At 39.6% G+C, this 18,881-nt stretch overlaps 1 protein-coding gene across 2 annotated transcripts in view; it reads right to left on the bottom strand.

Annotated features, from left to right (window-relative positions):
* LOC146665753 (uncharacterized) overlaps positions 1-18,881 on the bottom strand; it is a 118,477-nt gene that overhangs the window by 58,999 nt on the left and 40,597 nt on the right. Inside the window, exons 5-6 of one of the 2 annotated variants that reach the window (XM_085413495.1) lie at positions 15,978-16,112; positions 15,518-15,598 (exon numbers count right to left, since the gene is read on the bottom strand). In XM_085413495.1, coding sequence (XP_085269621.1) covers positions 15,518-15,598; positions 15,978-16,112 — 216 coding nt within the window. Of the gene's footprint in view, positions 1-7,156; positions 7,285-15,517; positions 15,599-15,977; positions 16,113-18,881 lie in introns of those variants that run through there. The other variant, XM_085413496.1, reaches the window with a different exon arrangement.

Here is an 18,881-nt window from a genome sequence, read left to right as displayed (position 1 = left end):
TCATTGTTCTTGACAATGACAATAAATAAATAAATACTAAATACTAAATACTAAATACAATAGAAACGAGAACAATAGCACACTGACAGTAGAGACCCTGTTGATGAGAGAAACCAATGTCATGACAAGTGGACAAAAGCAAAACACACCATATAATCATTGTCAAATCAAAAGCTCTTTCTGAAAGCTGTCTGAAAAAAACAACAACACACTTTTTAAATGAACAAAAATTTATTATGTAATAAAGAAATGTTGGTGTTGGGATGGTTTTAAATCTAAATGACAAAAACCCACATTTTCCCCTACTACAGGCCTCTACCCACAGAAAAAAAACACTTTACTGACATCTGGCATTATTTCATTTTATCTGCCTTCAAGTTAGTTAGTTACTTTTAACCCATCTGGCAAATAAAAATGCACACCACCACAACTGATAATGGCATTTATTTTCTAAATAGTTAAATACGCTGTCTCTAATTAACATTTCAGCGGGTTACACTGAGATCCTAATTGAACCCAAAACTATTAAGAACTTCTCTTTTCGGCACTTAACCTTTCCAAAGTGCCCCAGTCTCTGCTCTTTGACCGTTACTGTAGGTCAGCCATCACATTTCTTACAGCATGGTTGGGATACCATTGCTGTTGTAAATAATGACAATAAAGATCTCCTCACCTAAACTATAAAAAGGAACATTTCTGCTCAAATTCCACGGCTTTACCTACTGCGACTTCTGCTATCCTCCAGCTGATACTCAGGTTAAAGCACGTCTATCTCTAGTTGGATCTTCGTCTTAGGTTTAACATCAATCTTGACAAGACTGAGTAGTGCCTTTATATTTACAGCAGCTGTCTTTGCAGACTGTACTGTAAGAAATTTTACTTCAGTACAGACTCTAGACTGGAGCAACATAGGCTCCCTCTGTGTCAAACTCTGTTTTACACCTCCCCACAACAGTTTATACAGTTTAGAGCTTTAATCGACTGCTCTTTATTCTGTAATCGTTCATACTGTAAATCAGCTTTGCCAGCTGTCAAAATGTGAACTTATACATAGGCACGCACGCACACACACAACAAAACAGAGCAAAATGCTGGGCCCTAGGGAATGGAGAATAGTGAGAGAGGCCTTTCAGGGGAAAGGGACCACAGGGCTATAAATTTTGTTTGATGACCGTAATGGGCTGAAATGGAGAGCACAAAAGCGGAGCTAAGAGGCATATGGGAAGCAGAAGGACAGGAAGAGCAAAAGGAGGCGGGGGTTTACACATTGTGCAAAGGTCTAACACAAGATACAATTCAATAATCTCTCAGAATAGACGGCTTTCTACGCCAGGTCTATGTAACCGAATCGTTTATAGGAACTGGTCATCTGGAGATACGCAGACGTCTTGATCCTGGTACACGCACAATGTCACAAATCATGCTAAATAAACATTTTAACCAGTGAAGTCACATTGTAATTTTTTTAGTAACAATTCCAGTATCTTTTGGCACATAAGTGAAACTAGGTTTTGTGTTTGGACCATTAACCTGTGCCTTTTTTCAGCAGAAAAGGCACAGTGAGCAGAGAAGGCAACAGTTCATAACCCTTCCACGATATCTGAGAACTAAATAAAAGTTTCCATGGGACGTAAACAGAGCTATAGGAAAATGAGAGCAACAAATATTAGGAATACAAATGCACTGGAAAGATTGCAGATATGAGTATATAGATAGGCTCTGTTTTCTTGTTGGTTATAGTTGTTTATCAAGGAAAAAATCAATTCAGCATGCTCAATGACATGCCCAAACATCCAGAAACATGTCAAATAAGTTAAACATGGCTTTCATTCATCTGAAACAACAGGCCAACAATTAGCCTTGTGCAATGGGGCCAGTCAGCCGGGCCAGCAAAGGCCCGAGATAGGCAAGAGCCAAAGCCAGTGCCCCGAATGGAAACAAAAGCTCTTTCTCTTTTTCTCTTATCCCCGGCCACATTCAGTCAAACAGGCCCAGCTGATAACGTGACACTGGATCTCCTCTGGTCAACATCGTCTCCTCCACTTACCTCCCTTTCAGTCAGAGAGACTTCCTTATGAGCCAGCGCAGGTTATACTTAGTTGGAATACCATTATACATCTGCCAGTCAGCCAGGTGCTGATAGTTGTCAGTGACTACAAGCCTTTAGGATATATTGAATGTTATATGTTGTATTTTATATATTCCAATCTGTTACACATGTACACAAAATAAACTCAAAAATAAAAATCTACTGCTACAGGCAGCACGGTGGCACGGTGGTTAGCACTGTTGCCGCACAGCAAGAAGGTCCTGAGTTCAATTCCACCATCAGGCCGGGGTCTTTCTGTGTGGAGTTTGCATGTTCTCCCCGTGTTTGCGTGGGTTCCCTCCGGGTACTCCGGCTTCCTCCCACCGTCCAAAGACATGCAGCTTGTGGGGATAGGTTAATTGATTAATCCAAATTGCCACTAGGTGTGAATGTGCGAATCAATGTGAGTGCGAATGGTTGTCTGTCCCTGTGTGTTGGCCCTGCGACAGACTGGCGACCTGTCCAGGGTGTACCCCGCCTCTCGCCCTATGGGATAGGCTCCAGCGCCCCCCGTGACCCTGAAAAGGATAAGCGGTAGCGAATGGATGGATGGATAAAAATATACTGTCATTGTGCAAAAAAGAAAAATAAATTCCAAAACATCTTATTTCTCTAAACTGAACACACATATGAAGCATGGGTATATCCTCCAGGTCTAAAAAATAAAGCCAACTAATGTCTTAAAATAAAATATTATAAAATAAATCTAATGGCTACCAAGGAGCAACTTTTAGCTGGAAAAAAGTCCACATGTACAGTACAAAGACGTATTGCTTAATTTATTACTTCAGTAAACACTTTTCTGATGTTTTTATTAACTCAGTTGCAAGTTTCCAATCTAATTTTATATAAAATGACATTCATTTTGTAAATGATTTTCCCCTTTAGAGTAAAATAGAAAATAAAACAGGCATGCTTTACAGCACTGACAAGTACAGTCATATCTGGTCTTAAAAAAGGACACACACGGCCAAGATGCTGAAGCTCAAGGCTTCAGAACTGATCTTCACAAACAAACAGGTGACGTCATGGTGGCTACATCAATCGCTTAGATACGGTCTATGAATCAAACAAAATATTTCTGCTGGAGATAATATCCAGAGTAGCAAATATGAACATGCAATCCTGTCTAAAAGAAAGTTTTCAAGGACACTTGACTAGCTGATTATCAGCCGATGAGACCGCCTCTGTGGAAGTAGATGTTTTGGCACTTTTGCTCCTGATCTGGAGCATTCAGGTGTTTCTTAAGACATTGCCACAGTCTTCTCAGGGGCAGCAGTCTCAGCAAATTCACCCCAAATTCAGGCTGTGCAATGCTTGGAGAAACTGCAAAAAAATCTCACAAAAACTCTACAGGCCTCAGTTAGCATGTTAATTGTTAATGAAAGTACCTTTTGAAAAAGACTAAACAAGTAGGGCTTTTTTTGGAAGGGTTGCAAACACAAAGCTTCATCTTTCTAACAAGAAAGTGGAGCCAAGCTTAGGTTTGCAAAGTTGCATCTCAATAAATCCCAAGACTTCTGGAAAAATGCCTTTTACAATGATGAGACAAAACAAGATGTCTTACCATTTTTGGCAAAAACAAACCACCCATACCAAATGTCAAGAACGGTGGTGGAGGAGTGATGATTGGGAATGCTCTGCAACCAAAGAATGGGACAGCTTGTCCCATTCTTTGGGTCACCGAGTCAATCGGGAACTTCTTTCTATACCAAAGTATTATAGGGTCAAATGTGAGGTCTGTCTCATAACTACAGCTTGGTCCAAACTGAGTCATGCGACAGGACAATGATCCCAAACACACCCGAAAATCTAAAACAGAATAGGCCCAGCAAAGTCCAAACCCCATCCTTATTGAAAAACTGTGGTGGGACCTTAAGAGGGCTGTGCATAAATGAATGCCCTCAATAAACTGAAACCAGAATTCCTTGTGACTATATCTATCCATCCGAAGAATCCTCAAGAGGTACTACTCAGTCCTGTTTGAGCAGCATTTGCTAAGAACCAAAGTGCACAGCTGTTTTTCTTAAACTGAAATCATATTTTTGCAGCCAGTGTATTAAGGATTTATGTATTCAGAGGAAACCTTTGAACTTGGAGATGAGTGCTACAAAGAGGATAACGAAGTCAAAGTGATAATGTACTGAAACACTGTCAGTTTGTCTAATTCTAAGGAATGTTTTGACAATAACAAAATATATCATGAAGTATGTTGCAGTCACACTGTTTATGGTTTAACAGTGGTGCTCACCACATTATACCATGTTTTTTTAAATCATATTTAGAGAGCAAAAAGTTGAGTAACTGTGGGTCAGGGGCCCACACTTGTACTTCTCTAACCTACACATCAGTATTGGACCTGTGTGAATGTTAGACACGGAGAATGAAGCTAATGGATTGTGTTTATCAACAGGTCTTCTCTACACTCTGTAACGGTCCTAGAGTATCATCAGGATAATGTTAAATGTGTTAAATGTGAAAAACAACTGAAATTCAAGTTTAAACTCTTCTCAGTCTAAGGTCACACCAAGGCTTCCATGAGTCATCTTTAAAACAGCAGTTTTAAAGATGATCTACAGAGCAGACGTTGCATAGCATGTGTCTGTGTAGTTATCCTGTCAAACAAAACTCTAATAATCCCAGCAAGTAACTCTATGAGCCTTTAAATCATGAGCCAAGATGATGTTTACACTCGATATCTCTCTAAAGGTTCTGTAGTAGCAGGCTCGAGAAAGCAAGCATGTTCAAAGTGTGTGTGTTTATGCGTGTGTGTGTGTTTGCTTTTTAATCCTAACAAGACTTCTCGAGTTGAAGGAACGGTGCAGCAACGGCACAGCCTGAGACTTGGCTGACTTTAAGTGACTGGGGAAATCCATGATTTTGTTTTATTATTATAATCCATATAATTTGTTGTTTTGGGGCTAATAATAGCAAATATTTTGAATAAAGATGAAAATTTTAGAAAACTAGTTTATCTTCTTTAATCTAAGTATGCCTGTTTAGACTGGACTCACACATTTGCACTGCAAACACAATGAAAATTGTAAGTAAAGGTACATGGACTGACTTATTAGTTACAATGAAACGTCATCTAGCAACACTTTGCTGCAGGGAGGAATCATGGCAAAGTTAAGTTTGGAAATTTTGCATATAATGATGTCAAGAAATTTCAAAAGACTTGGTCAAGAGAACAAAGCTTTTGTCACATATATGAGGTTTTATTAAGACTGCAAAGAGACAGTACCATGCAAAAAGCATGATGGATTCAGCCAGTATTGGTTTTAAAAAGATGAGCCAATTAACTGACAGGAAATGTGCCAAATGTCTTAAAGGCAACATCATTTGCATTCATACAAACACTTGACTAATAGATCCAGGTATTAAGGGCATAACTATGCTTCTCCATTTGCTTTTCCAACCTTCAAGGCTGGAAGGCAACTACTGGCCAGACTTGCAGGGACTTGAATCTAACCTAATCCATCATATTGTCTTACTATCATCTTAGTTAAAATACCATTGCATGGTAATGCTGTTGGAATGACTTCCAGAATGACATCAGTTCCATTAAAACAAAGCAGGAGAATTTTTCATCCTCTAAAATTTCATCCACTTAAAAAAAATAAAATAAAAATCTCAATTTAACTTATGTGTCACTCTTACACACAGTAAATAAAAGTTATGGCAGGTGTTCACAGGGCATAATTAATGGCTATCTACACAAAGCTCAAGTCTCAGGAGGCATAAGGAGCTGACAGTAATAAGAAATCTATGGGGGCCTCACAGCCTGACAAAGATGCTGCAGGCTAGAGTGCTATTATCAACACACATGTGCACGCACACACAGACAATGAAGACTTGCTCCTACAAAGGCTAATCAAATGGCAAGGTCCATAAATCTCGCTAAGACACAGGTATGCAGACAAGACATAAGGCGAGGCAGGCACTACAGTGTGTGTGTGTGTGTGTGTGTGTGTGTGTGTGTGTGTGTGTGTGTGTGTGTGTGTGTGTGTGTGTGTCATGTGCACACAAGTCAGAGTGTGACTTCACTGCAGCTCAGCAGGTCAAGTGCGTGGCATTAACGGTGTCACGTTCAGGGATTTTAGAACCAGCGGGACCACCCATGTTAGAAATGGTACATTTAGTTGTGATCAAAGCATCCACCAGTTCAACAGTGGTGGTCTGGGAATGTACAATAAGATCATAAAGAATTATGGAGAAGAGGAGAAATACCTAAACTTTTCTTGCACAATAAAACTGCTCTCCAGCCTACTAAGTACTGGTAGCTGGATTTGCCAGATGACCAGAAATGCTCTCTCATGGAGGCCAACACAGACACTAGCCCTTGTGAATAACTCTCACATCCACAACAATATAAAAACAGATAATAAAATAATAAAATAACCAACAGAACATTTCTAAATGGGCAATGACTGTCACTAATGTTCCCATGAATCATAGTTTTCACAAAAAATGGTGCATTGATGTTCAAATTTTCCTTTGTTTTTAAGTAGTTTGAACCCTCCACAGAAGAGTTAGCCAGGCAAACCATAAACCATGCAGGGGTACATCTGTCTAATGCAATGTTCTGAATCCAAGAAAGTGACCAAGGGGTCTATCTTTTCTACTAAATGTTCTCATCATTAATGCAAATTGTTTCCGTTACATATGAAAGATCCCTGATTTGAGACCAGGAGAAGAGGCTGAAGGGTCACCGGAAAGTGTATTCCACGTGCTGTTCACAAGCCTGGATAAATGTGAGAATGAGAATCTCACTATACTGTTTAGTGTTACTAAAAAAAAAATTCAAGCGTGTTTAAGCATAAGACAAATAATTAAAGAGTTAAGGTTTTAGAAGGTTGCTTTTATGAGCATCTTTAGGGTATTTATAAGTTGAAAATCACATCAGTTGCAACCTTGAATTAATTAGAACCAAAAGCATCCTCAGCCAAATTAAAAGCACCTCCACACTGAGTGCACTTCACTCCTGTCCAGAGTCTTTGCATCAGAACAGAAAACTCCAAAGAAAAGGTTAAAATCAGTACATGTATGAGCCGTAGTAGGGAGTACCTTTCCATCCCGTCGTCTTTGACCTTGTACATGCAACCCCAATAAATCCAGCAATAGGCATCCCAGGAGCAAGTACCAGCCAACATGGTAGAGCATGACTGCAGGAGACACTGCGGGTCTGTCTCCACTTGAGCTCAGCTCCAATTGTACACAAAGGCAGACCTCTGCACAGAAGGCTGATCCAGCTCCCAGGAGACACACCCACACACCTACTGGGTACACACTCACCACCCAACCATACAGGTTATATAAATAATACATCTAATCTGGCTCATGAAGAGACTAGCACAGCCAATTAACCCTCAGGGTGGCCTGGGTAACTAGTAGTGACCGTAACAACTGCAATATAGGTCCAATTTGAATGTTGAACTCTTGTGAATAATAAATATGTTCTATTCTCTCACCCACAAAATTTCAGAGCAGGCGACGGCTGTTCTAAACTTATTAAATCCACAACATCCAAATTGCCAGCTCTTAACTAACCAAGACTGAGGTTGTGAGTGAACTTCTGATCGCAGCAAGCTATTGGCACTAAACTCAAACCGCAACATCACGGGCAACTAAAAATCTGCTTGAATGAATGCAGTGACTGCTTGTTCCAACCGAGCAGAGCGCGATGAAGGAAAACAGGGATAAGGAAGATGTGAGGGAATCCCCACTGCTTTTGCACATGGTTAGAGGCATGCACAATAAAAAAATAAAAAATAAAAAAAAACCTGTGGTGGAATTAGGGGAGGGGAAGCCACAGTTCCCAGATTCAGTGAAATAACCACAGCTGAGAGAACTTGTGAGGGGAAATATTCATTGTGGATTCTCTGAGGTTGGCTTGATTTACATTTATTGTGTCGATGCAGAGAGGAGACCCCGTCTGCATTAAAGTCAAAAACAGCAGGGCACCTCAGTGTCACCGGAAGCATTACTTCATGTCTATTAGGACCAAAAGGCGAGGTGGTCTAGGACAAACAGCGATATAAATAAACAAGAGCAGGGGGAGGTTGATTCAGGGTGAACAGAACCTCTGTGGATGCTTTTGAACTGCGCGGCAGATGTGCAGGCTAGGGGGTAAATCAGTGATCTCTTTTTAATTTTAAACTACTTCCCGGCACATCTTCTTCCTCACCACATAATGGCTTCCAGAGGTCTCTTGTGTCTGCACTGAAAACGCAATTTTTATTTAACTTTAACAGCTGGGACTTGAATCACAGGTATTTCTGCCCTCATGAAAGCTAATGCGCTGATGTAGCACTCGTATAACAAGTTTTCATCACCTAGCATGTAACCATTTATCATCACAGCCTAGATGCCCTGTTCTAAATTACAGATGCGGAGTGGAAAATTATCAGTACGAGCATGTCGGGGCTTCTCGTGTGGAGAAAACGGTTCTGCGCTGCTTAGCGACACAGGGAAAGAAGTGGCTACGGAAACATTTCTTCAATCCTCTGTTTCCATCTCCTACCTCACTTTCATCCAAGCATCTCTGCTTCCTTTTGTTCTTCACGGTTTGACTTGTCTGTAATTATTTTATATTGGAAACAGTTATAAACCACGCTACGCAGATGAAAAATTATTGCTGGATGTATGCTGACGTGCATAACAGAAAAGCTTGACAGCATGCAGGGCCATCGAGCTGACATAAAAACAAAGAAATATCAATCAGATACACAAAGCATGCTCCCTCATCCTCGCTCTCTAATTAGGCAATATTTGAAAATAGCAAATGTTGCATGCCCTTCACTGAGCCTTTGATGTATCAACAGAAAACAACAGAAAAGCATGCCTTTAGCGCCAAAATCGATCCCACCAGATGATTGTTTTAATATGAATCTAATATGAATATTATGTTGTCTTGAGGAAAATAACTTTTTATCTGTTCCAACATATTTGCACTGCAGTGTATCAACAGTTTGGTTGAAGAGACCTCAGTCTTGGAGAGCTTGGAAAGATCTCAAAGTGTTTTGTGAAACAGATTTTATTGACCTTTTGAAGATATGGCTCCAAGTAAATCCTAATGAAGCGATAACTTAACACAAGGGTGAAAAAAAGAGGGAAGCTACCATGTGAACAGTATTGGTTGAAACCTCCGAGGAGTTTCTCAGAGTGTCTCAGATGGCTGCTTGTAACTGGCTTAAATGTGAATTCCATAAACTCCTTGGTTAAAATGCCTACCTATCATTTCAAAAGAAGATTTAAATTAAGGCATTATTAGGAGCTTGGCTACTTTACATGACACATACATGCCAAAAGCAACAGCAGACTAGCAGACTGCCAGTTTTGCATCTGCTATTTTTAATGAATAAACTGGAGCTCCTAACCATCCTCCTGCTCTAAGGGCCAATTATATCCTCATTAATGTAATTATCTGACAAACATCACAGCTAGTTTTGTGGTTAATTGTGCTAACAGCCTGTGAAAAAGAAGTTTTGCTGAGTAGATTTCTAGTATTTTTTTAACATGTTACTTAGCACTTATTAACAGGTATCTGCCTCATGCGGGATGCATCTGCTGGTTTGCATATTCAGTTTTCTATGCAACCTTGCTAATGCTAACTGGTAACTTAAAACATGTTTTATTTTTGCTGTTTTCATGATTGTGATTGGTGGCATATGCCAAAACTGATTCCACCCTTTGTAGCGCAGCTTACTTTGTCATGTTTCTCGGGATTTTTGCAACCTGATGCGCAGCCAGCGTGGGCAGGTTGAAGATACAAGCCTATGAGTGCAGGTATTACTGTAACATCTGTCAAGATTTCCTTTCTATTTCAGCTTGTTTTACTCCCAAGTGGCAACATGTATCACTCAGCAGGAGATTGCAATAGGTTGAGGGCACCCCAGCCACCAGTGCAAATGGTGACCGGCTGTGGCGAGGTCACAGTTGACATGTGACACAACTAATATCTAGAACCATTTTAAGTGCATCTATTAGGGTGAAGATGATAAAGGAACGTGAAGTATTCTGGCATGAGAAGATGTTGACTTTCACAATAATGCGATATGAGAGGAATGCTTTGCAAACAGGATTTTTTCTTTGTTTGTTAACCCATTAAGCCAGTAGCCTATTGAACACATGGTTAAACATACAGACTTTTTAATTATACACATTTCACATGTGAAACTGCACTCCCAATTTAGTCAGTCACTGCTCCAAACGTGATCAAATAATGTTGGACTATCTCTTACTCCTTATTAACATCCTTACCAATCAAGAAATTTAAAAAGGAAAAAAAAAACCTGTGAAAATTGAAATTTTACGCATTTTAAGCATGAGAACCAGTGGTTCTCAGGTGTTTTCTGCAAGGAAACACTTCCAGAGAGGTGAAAAAAGTTAATGCAACTGCATGACAGAATCAGCAACAGAATCGCTTTCAAATTCCAAAAATATAAATTCAGTTTAGTTATACTGTATTGTATTTTCCCTTCTGACTGAAGCCTGACTGGCAGCAGCTTTACACCCCACCAGCCACTAAAGAGGCCTCTAGGATGGAAGAGATCAATGATAATTTCCAAACTTTCTGTCCATACAAGTGCACAAACACACACTACAATAGCAATAACCTCCTTAATCACTGAAGAAGTATCTCATGTCCTTATAGGGTTGAATCCAGGCTAACCTGACCATCTTACAGTCTCTTCAGACCAGCTGGATGACCTGGTCTTAGCATTTGTCTTCAGCCAAAGGTCAGGTGTTAAATGAGGGGAAAAGGGAGTTAAGTTGCTACATATGTAAATAAGACAGCAAATCCATGTTAACACATCTGTTCCATCAAAAATATATTTTCATTTATCAACCTAAAATGGGTAATTCATTAACAGGCACACTCCTCAATGCTAAGGCTACGTCATGACATCAAAAATGACACCTCACGTAAAGCAAGCCATTCTCGCCAGTTTAAGCAAGTCATGGAAAAGTGTCAGAATGATGGATCATTTTTCCCAAACCTCTTTGCTTTTGTCTCAGTGGGACAGTTAAAAGCCATTGTTTGACAAGATTTATGAAAGGGGACTTCTCTAGAGACCCTAACGGAAACACTTGGAAGGGACAAGACATGGAACAGGGAACATTAACTCCATAGGCGCGTGTGTGTTTCCCTGCCTGTCTCTGACACTGTTAGGAATCGTGTGTAAGCAGTGCTGTAACTACAAAACCCCTTCAACAAACTGGTTTCAGTTGCCTGGTAACCTTCAACATAGAGAAACAATCAAATGCAAGCTTCGTCATGCTCTCCAGCACTACCTCCTTCTTTCCCCCCTCTTTCTGAAAAATATGCATTTTGCACATGGAAAGAAATCTGAACACATGCCTTCTAGTAGACTATAACGTTGGGAAGCTAATATGTTGATTACTCCAACAATTGATCAGTTGTTTAACCGTGTGGTTCTCTAACTTTTTGCGGGCAGGGAACCCCCACATGCTGAAACATTTTCAGGGACTTCTGTGTAATCCTAACATCAATACAGCAACATTTGGGTTCTTCTGGACTGAAATATTTATCCATGTTCATGAGCTAGCTGACTCACGAGTCAGGTGACACAGCAGCAGGAACAGTTTGAGAAGTTAGTTACATATGCTGCAAGTTTCCATTGGCCCAAAGATGAAGTGGGAGAAAATAAAGAAAGGGAAAAAGATTCACAACTTTCTCATTTTATTATCTGTACATGCACTAATAGCACAGCTTGAACCCATTTTGATGACTACTTCTTTATCCCAATAAAAGTCTGCCCAACAATATAAAACAGCCCTTAAAAACGTGCCACAGTACATATCGATGACTTAACATTAAATGTCTTGTACAAGGAAAACTCTGACCTGAGTGATTATGTAAAATAGGTGAAAAACAACATGTGTTCACAATTTGAGAAGCTGTAAATGACAAAGAGAATTTGCAAAACAAAGTAACTCTGACTAATACGGGACAAGTTAATTATAAATTCAAAGCGGTCAGATTACACTCAGGTTAGCGCTGACTTTGTGATTACATGTTTAGCTAAGGCCCATGACCTCCAGTGCCATTTAAAATCTTTGTGCACATTTGAGGTGCTGTACATTGACTGGTTGAAAGCCATGTCTCTAAAGAGAGTACCTGTCAAGGGGGGCCCAGAAGGGACATTCATCAAATCAGGAAACCCCAACAAAGAGGCCCAGCAGTCAGAAATGTTAGGTTTCAAAGACGACTGCAGCAGACCTCAACAAAAGAGAAATAGGTCTTGTTAATGTGTTGCTATATTTACTTTCTTTAGAAATGTATTTTTTTTAAAGAAGGGAAGAGGGACCAGAAGAGAGCCAGAGGCAGCTTTACCACCGCAAGCATGGTTTGCATGGCTATAATGAGAGACAGACAGCAGAAAAAACAATTATATCCTTTATTCTCTGATTTATTGTTACCTACATGATAAGCCGTGATCATCACTCACTTTCACTTGTAGCTAAGTACAGCTATTTAGTTGCACAACAATGCCATGCAAAAATTTCATCAGCAAAAACAAAACAAAAACAAAAAAACAAAAAACTCAAGGATGCAAAGACTTAAACAGATAGAAGAGGACAGAGACATGGAAAACGGAAAGACGGAATCAGACGCAGTAAAAGACAGAAAATAGAAACAGATGAACAGACAGAGAGATAATTACGTGAGAAAATGTGATGCAGCCATATGAAGAAGATTTCAGTGACTATTAAGACTGATCTGGGGCAGCTTGTTCCTGGGAAAAACCCAAAAAGTCCCGACAACACAAAACAGCAGGAGAGGTCTTGGTCATGTACATCATCAAAAAAGAATCCCAATGCCATCCTGATGTAGAAGCTTCTGCCTGGCGGGGCTAGCATGGCACGGCATGGCCCGTTTGTTTGTTTTTTTCTTACACATTCAAGGTTGCAGTAGCTTCTCTGGCTATACACTGCTGCATTTTTTAAAGACAAACAGACCCTCACTGATTATTTAAGGTATGTTTTGTATACACAAAAATGTAAATTCAAACCAGCTTTGTTTTTCCTTTGTTTCGAAACATATGTAGCCCTCTTTGTTTTCCTCATATGGTGATTCCAGAAACACGAGCGCCAGTACAGCATTTCAAGAAGTGTTTGGTTCATGTGCGTGAACAATAGTATGTGTATGCACATTTTGGCATCCTAAGGCTGATGTGGGATGTGCTGATGAGATTAAACATTCATCATCACTGACATGATTTTAAACACTGAGCGATCTTAAGTAGAAACAAATGAATCGGCTGGTACAGAGAGTAAGGCGGTTTTATTTGATAAGCAATCAATATTGCAATTAATGTTAACAGTACATTTTCACGTCTAATTACCTTTTAATCACTGCATGGCCAAAAACATATGATGTCTGTGTCTGGCCGTGAACTGATCATTACATGTGTGCTCGCACTCATCACCAACAGTGATTCAACATTCAGTCTACCTGGCCTGTCCTCAAAATTGTCACCAAAGATGAGGAAAATGAAGTTCCTCAAATGGCCACTTGAGGCTGATTCTAAAAGTAAGTTTATCTCCAATATTTACATGTTGTAATGCCCAACTTTACAGCAGAAATAAACAACTCTATAGCCTGGTACTAGACCAGGCTAATTTTACACTTCCTAGGCTGATTTAAGTAATAGATGAGTGCTAACTAGCAAACTATCTGTGAGCTAGGCTTCGCCTTTTGGAGTATTTTTTAATGCAATGATTTGACAGAAAGGTTTGGACTGCTGTGCACTTAACACGTCTTAACTCTTTACTTAGCACGAATTAGCAGCTATCCATCTCTGTCCATACATTTTGTAAATGCAGGTTACTAAACAAGTGGTACAATGTTCACTGCTACATGATTTCTCATTATTTCATCCAAATATGGTCACTTCTGGCTCAGAAAACTAAGGCAACAGCATACAGAGAGTATGAAATATAGACCTAGCTTCCAAGTTGGAAAAGTGAAGCAAACATGAGTAAAAAAAAAAAAAGAAAAAAAAAAAAAAGGTCTTAAATCTGTATTTTTGTGCTGCTGCCAGCAGGAGGCGACTCCTCTAGTTATGAGAAAGCCAGCCTTTGGCTACCTTGATCCATGACATCATTAAGCATTTTCCTGGTGACTCTTCCCAGTTTCTGGAATACGTTGAATAAAACATTATGGCTATGTTCATTGGCTAACTTGTCAGTCACAAGTAGTTAGCTGGGGAAAGTCTGGTTTTCTCAGTTATTTCATTAGATCCAAACTTTGCTTGTCAGATGTGGTTTAAAAACACCAGGACTGCCTCAGTGAAAACCCCTCAAAGCTTCAAAACTCAAAGCTTCATAAAATGCGAATCCACAAACTGGTGAGGGATTTCTTGGTGCCCATATCAATATTTCACATACAACCTATAGTTTGAGCAGTAAGCAGTAAGGAAACAGAACAATATGAGAGATAGTGTTTAGATATTATTTATATAAACAGCAGAGAAAGTTTACAGAATACCAAAAATCCATCAGATCATCCAAAAGCTAATTTACTGGAAATAATCAGGTGACTACTTTAACAACAGGGGGAAATCACTTTTCACACTTCAAATTACTAGTCTGCCTCTTATCAGTGACCCCTAACCCCCTTACTATTCTGTCAAGCTTCTTCACCTCTGCACATTCTGCACATAGAAGATGGATGGGGCTCCCTGGCTCCACCCACCTCGGCACGTGTAATGTTGTTCTGCACAAAAGTTGACAGTTTCAGTCCGGTCCTGATGCTCAGAAAACAATACTCTCATTTGAATCCAGATGAGCTGCTGATTACACATAGTATGGGAATCAGCTGTGCTGATTATTACTTCATTTTAAATATTCAAAATAAAACCACTAATCCAATCCCAAACTGCATTTGGTAAAGATCAAAAGAAATGAGCCATTGCTACAATTTATCAAAGCAGACTTTTAGCCTCAGTGAAGGAATGTGGCCTCTTGCAGGCCACAACAAAGGCCAGTGAGCAGACACACACAGTGTCTCACAGATCAAGCACTTAAACACACATATGCAGCGCACACAACCATGTGAAGTGGACCAGTCAGCCAAAGACAGAGGTGGGACTGCTGGATGAGGCTTCTGACGCCTGAGGCTCAGCACAGCATGGCTAATTAATGACAGACTGTTGCAGACTGACGGACTGTTGGTTTCACAGACACAGACACTAATGGCAAAAAAAAAAACCTACGTAAACCAGACCAGTGGTCGGTGTATATATACACTGGTTATAAGCTGCCCATAGTCTGTCACTACAGCACTGGGCGACAGCTGTGAAACCAAGTAACTGCACTTTTTCACTGTTTCTAACATGCGAATTAAAAGTGAATTTCTGGTTAACAATTAACAATTAAGACACCCAATATCCTACTTACAGTTCGGTCAAAGCTCAAAAAAGACTTGTCCTTTGCATCCCCCAGCAGGTTCTCCAGGTCATTTGAGGACAACAGTATATTCTGTGTGGAAACAGAGGCAACAATTTCTAAATAAAAAAACCACAATCAAAGACTGTTCAAGCCTGCACTGATGAACAACCAAACACTCACGAGTTGTTAAATTCACCAGACTGGATCAAAACCACAGGAGTCAGTGCAGTTTTTATTTTAAATCCTCTGGTGATCTTTCATATTGCTTATATTAAATTATATAGCAGTGCGTGCTGTCAGTGAATTAACTGCAGGAGCCTGAGCGTTTGTGTTGTGGGCTTCAAAAGACATGGATGGCTTCACCTTAAATACCTCAGTGACATGTTTGAGGGCTGCTGTGTATACAAGTCAAAAGAAAATGTTCCTGATTTAATTTCTTTTGCCGTTTCTTTAAATCAGCGTTCCTCACCTGCAGCGGGTTGTTGGTGCGTGGTAAGCGGGGAGGCTTAGGAGCAGTGACACTGCAGAGGGGTGGGTGGTGGCTACAGTGCTGCTGGGCAGCATCTGGATCTCCCATCAGGAAGGCCAGCTGTCGAAGATGACCCTGCACAGAGAAAGTAAAGCGCAACCAAACATGCAGTCTGAAAACACAACGTCAAAAAAGTAAATGTCTCTTCATGTCCTGCTTGTTATCCCTGTGAAATATCAGTTTGGATAGCCTGACATACTAGAAGTTTAACTTAATTTACCTATAACCGAAATGTGGTGATATTAAGTTGCAATATTTGAAACAACAAAATCAAAATATTTTAATATTCATTTTCAAAAAACTTTTCCTCATCTATGTTACATGTGATGAAGAAAGCTTTTAAGGAAATCTGAGAAGCCTAAAATTACCATGCCAAGTTCTAGCTCACTTCTACAGAGGAACATTATTAAGGATCCTAACTGGAAGCATTACAAACTGGAATGGGATGTCCATGACTAAATACCAGAAGGCACTGAAACTGCCCAGAAGATCACCAACACCCATCTACTGAGCATTAGTGATACTGGTGAGGTAAGACATCTGCAGAGAGCCTGAGGCACACTAAAAATCAACAGTCACCCCTGATGCTATCCAGCAAAGCATACAGAAGCTTCTACTGCCAAACGGCCAGACATTAGAACATACTCCACCATATTTATGTATTCCTTTAAAATGTTGTCAAAAGAAACTTTACATCTGCAGTTTTAATTATACAATCTTGTATTGCAGAAATATTCAGCAGCACTTCAATAACTACACCTGAACATGTAGCAACAACCTGCTTTGTGATAAATTTTAGTCCGATGAAAGTGAGAAGTTCTACATCTCTGCTGCATTTTATAGTCTCAGGAGTGGAAGTATCACAGCATTTTAACAAGAGTTAGAGTTTTTTTTTAACAAAAAGTAACAAGTAATGTTAAGGACCCCAATACAGAATGTGAAGATAATGAAACCCAAATGAACAGACAAAAGCCGTCAGGTGAAAACACACACACACACACACACACACACACACACACACACACACACACACACACACACACACACACACACACTTTACTGCAGGTCATGCATTTCACTGCAGTTCCCAGGGTCCTTTTCCAGTGAATCTCCGTCAGGCCAAGCAAGAAAAACAAATCATGAGCAAACCTCTGTCCTCAGGCTATGTTAATAAGAGTGTGATGGTAGGTGAGAGCATGCCTCTGTGTTTGTGTGAGTGCAGCATGGCATAAGTTCCGTTGTTTAGGAGATAGATGCCCATGACTTTGAGACTTACTGAACCTAAAGTAAGTGAAACCATACATGAATGTTTACAATACATGTAGAAATTACATTTCTTATGCAAATTTCTCGTTGTTTATCCAAATGAAAGCAATGAAGTCCAGGTCCATTTTGGAAAAAGTAAAATGCATTTTAACAAGCTATTTGATCTCAGCTGCTTACAGAAGAAAAGTAAGAGACACACAGTCTGTAAGGACTTTAAGGAAAATCCATCTGAGAAATGTTATGTTTTATTTAACACAGACCTGTGTTACTGTATATAAAGAGATAGTTTTAGAGATGTTTCATGTCCTCTGAAGAAGAACCAAATCTCAAGTACCTCCGTTAGAAAAATCCCATGATGACCTTGAAATAGACAGGGGATCAAACAACATATGTCTGTTAAACAGATGCATCTGCAGTACATTTTCATGAAGGACAAATATTTCTATTAATGTAATTGGTGATTGAAATATACAACAGACTTTTCTTCAAAAACCAAATGCAGCTGTCACTCCTGGATCTTTACAATGCAGCCTAAAGTATGCAGCGTGTGCATAACTAAAGCAATCATGTACAAGTAATCAAATCCATTTTAAGAGCACACACTTTTGCACTTAGCAAATAACAGATCATTTTGTTTATTTACAGCACAAAGCAAAGCAAAGCACCCAGAAATTCCTGTTTCAACATGCCACACATTTTGCCTCCCTTTAAAATCATTTTTTTATGAGAACCTAATCCAGAACAAACAAAATTATTCTGAGAAGCTCTACTCATGCTGCACTGGATGGCAGTAATAGTTGCATATAAGTGCAGAGTTCATTAATATATGGTTTCACTGTGTCGAACACAAAAGATTGTCCAGAGATAAGACTGTCAGCACCTCAGGGATCTGTCGTCGTGGGATAGATGGATGGAAAATCCATTTTAATTGTTGCTAAAAACAAATCCAGATGCTACCTCTATAACGCTCGTCCTCACCCCCACTGTGATGCAGTCACTGCCTGCTCTAATCCTCAAGCTATATCCACAAAGCTTGTTATAGCAACTAATATCCACAATGCATTACGGGCCATCAAAATGCTCTTGAGATGCTCACATAAAAGTTTAAAGAACCATCAATGTCACATTTGATAACACAATTCTTAGGAGAAGCCCAGCAGGTGAATGAAAATAAGGAAGCACAGATTAGTGGGGAAAAGAAACAAAACGCAAAAAAGGTATCAAGAAAACAATTTTAAAAAAAAAGAGACATCAGCAAACCAAAGATCAAAGACTGAACAGAGGCACACATCCTAAATGAACACCAGGCAGAAGGATAATAAGACACAGGTTAACTAAATCAAGACAATTAAAAAAAAAAACAAAAAAACCCCCACGAAAAACATTAAAAACACAGAAGCCCACTTGAAAAAAATAACCTTCGAAATGGTTAACTGGTTGAAAGAGGTCAAAATCAGAGAGCACAGAGGAAGATGCAGAAAACAAAGAAAGCAGAAAAGGCTGAAGAACGTTTTAGCAAAACAAAAGCTAAAGTGAAAACAATCATAGAAGCTAACACCATAAAAACAACAGTGTGAC

This window comes from Rhamphochromis longiceps, linkage group LG7, assembly GCF_057381845.1.
Source record: "Rhamphochromis longiceps isolate RC_006_pf linkage group LG7, R_longiceps_female_GT1.1, whole genome shotgun sequence".
Lineage (NCBI taxonomy): Eukaryota > Metazoa > Chordata > Actinopteri > Cichliformes > Cichlidae > Rhamphochromis > Rhamphochromis longiceps.
Note: the sequence above shows the minus strand (reverse complement) of the source record. Positions and strands in the feature narration are given on the sequence as shown.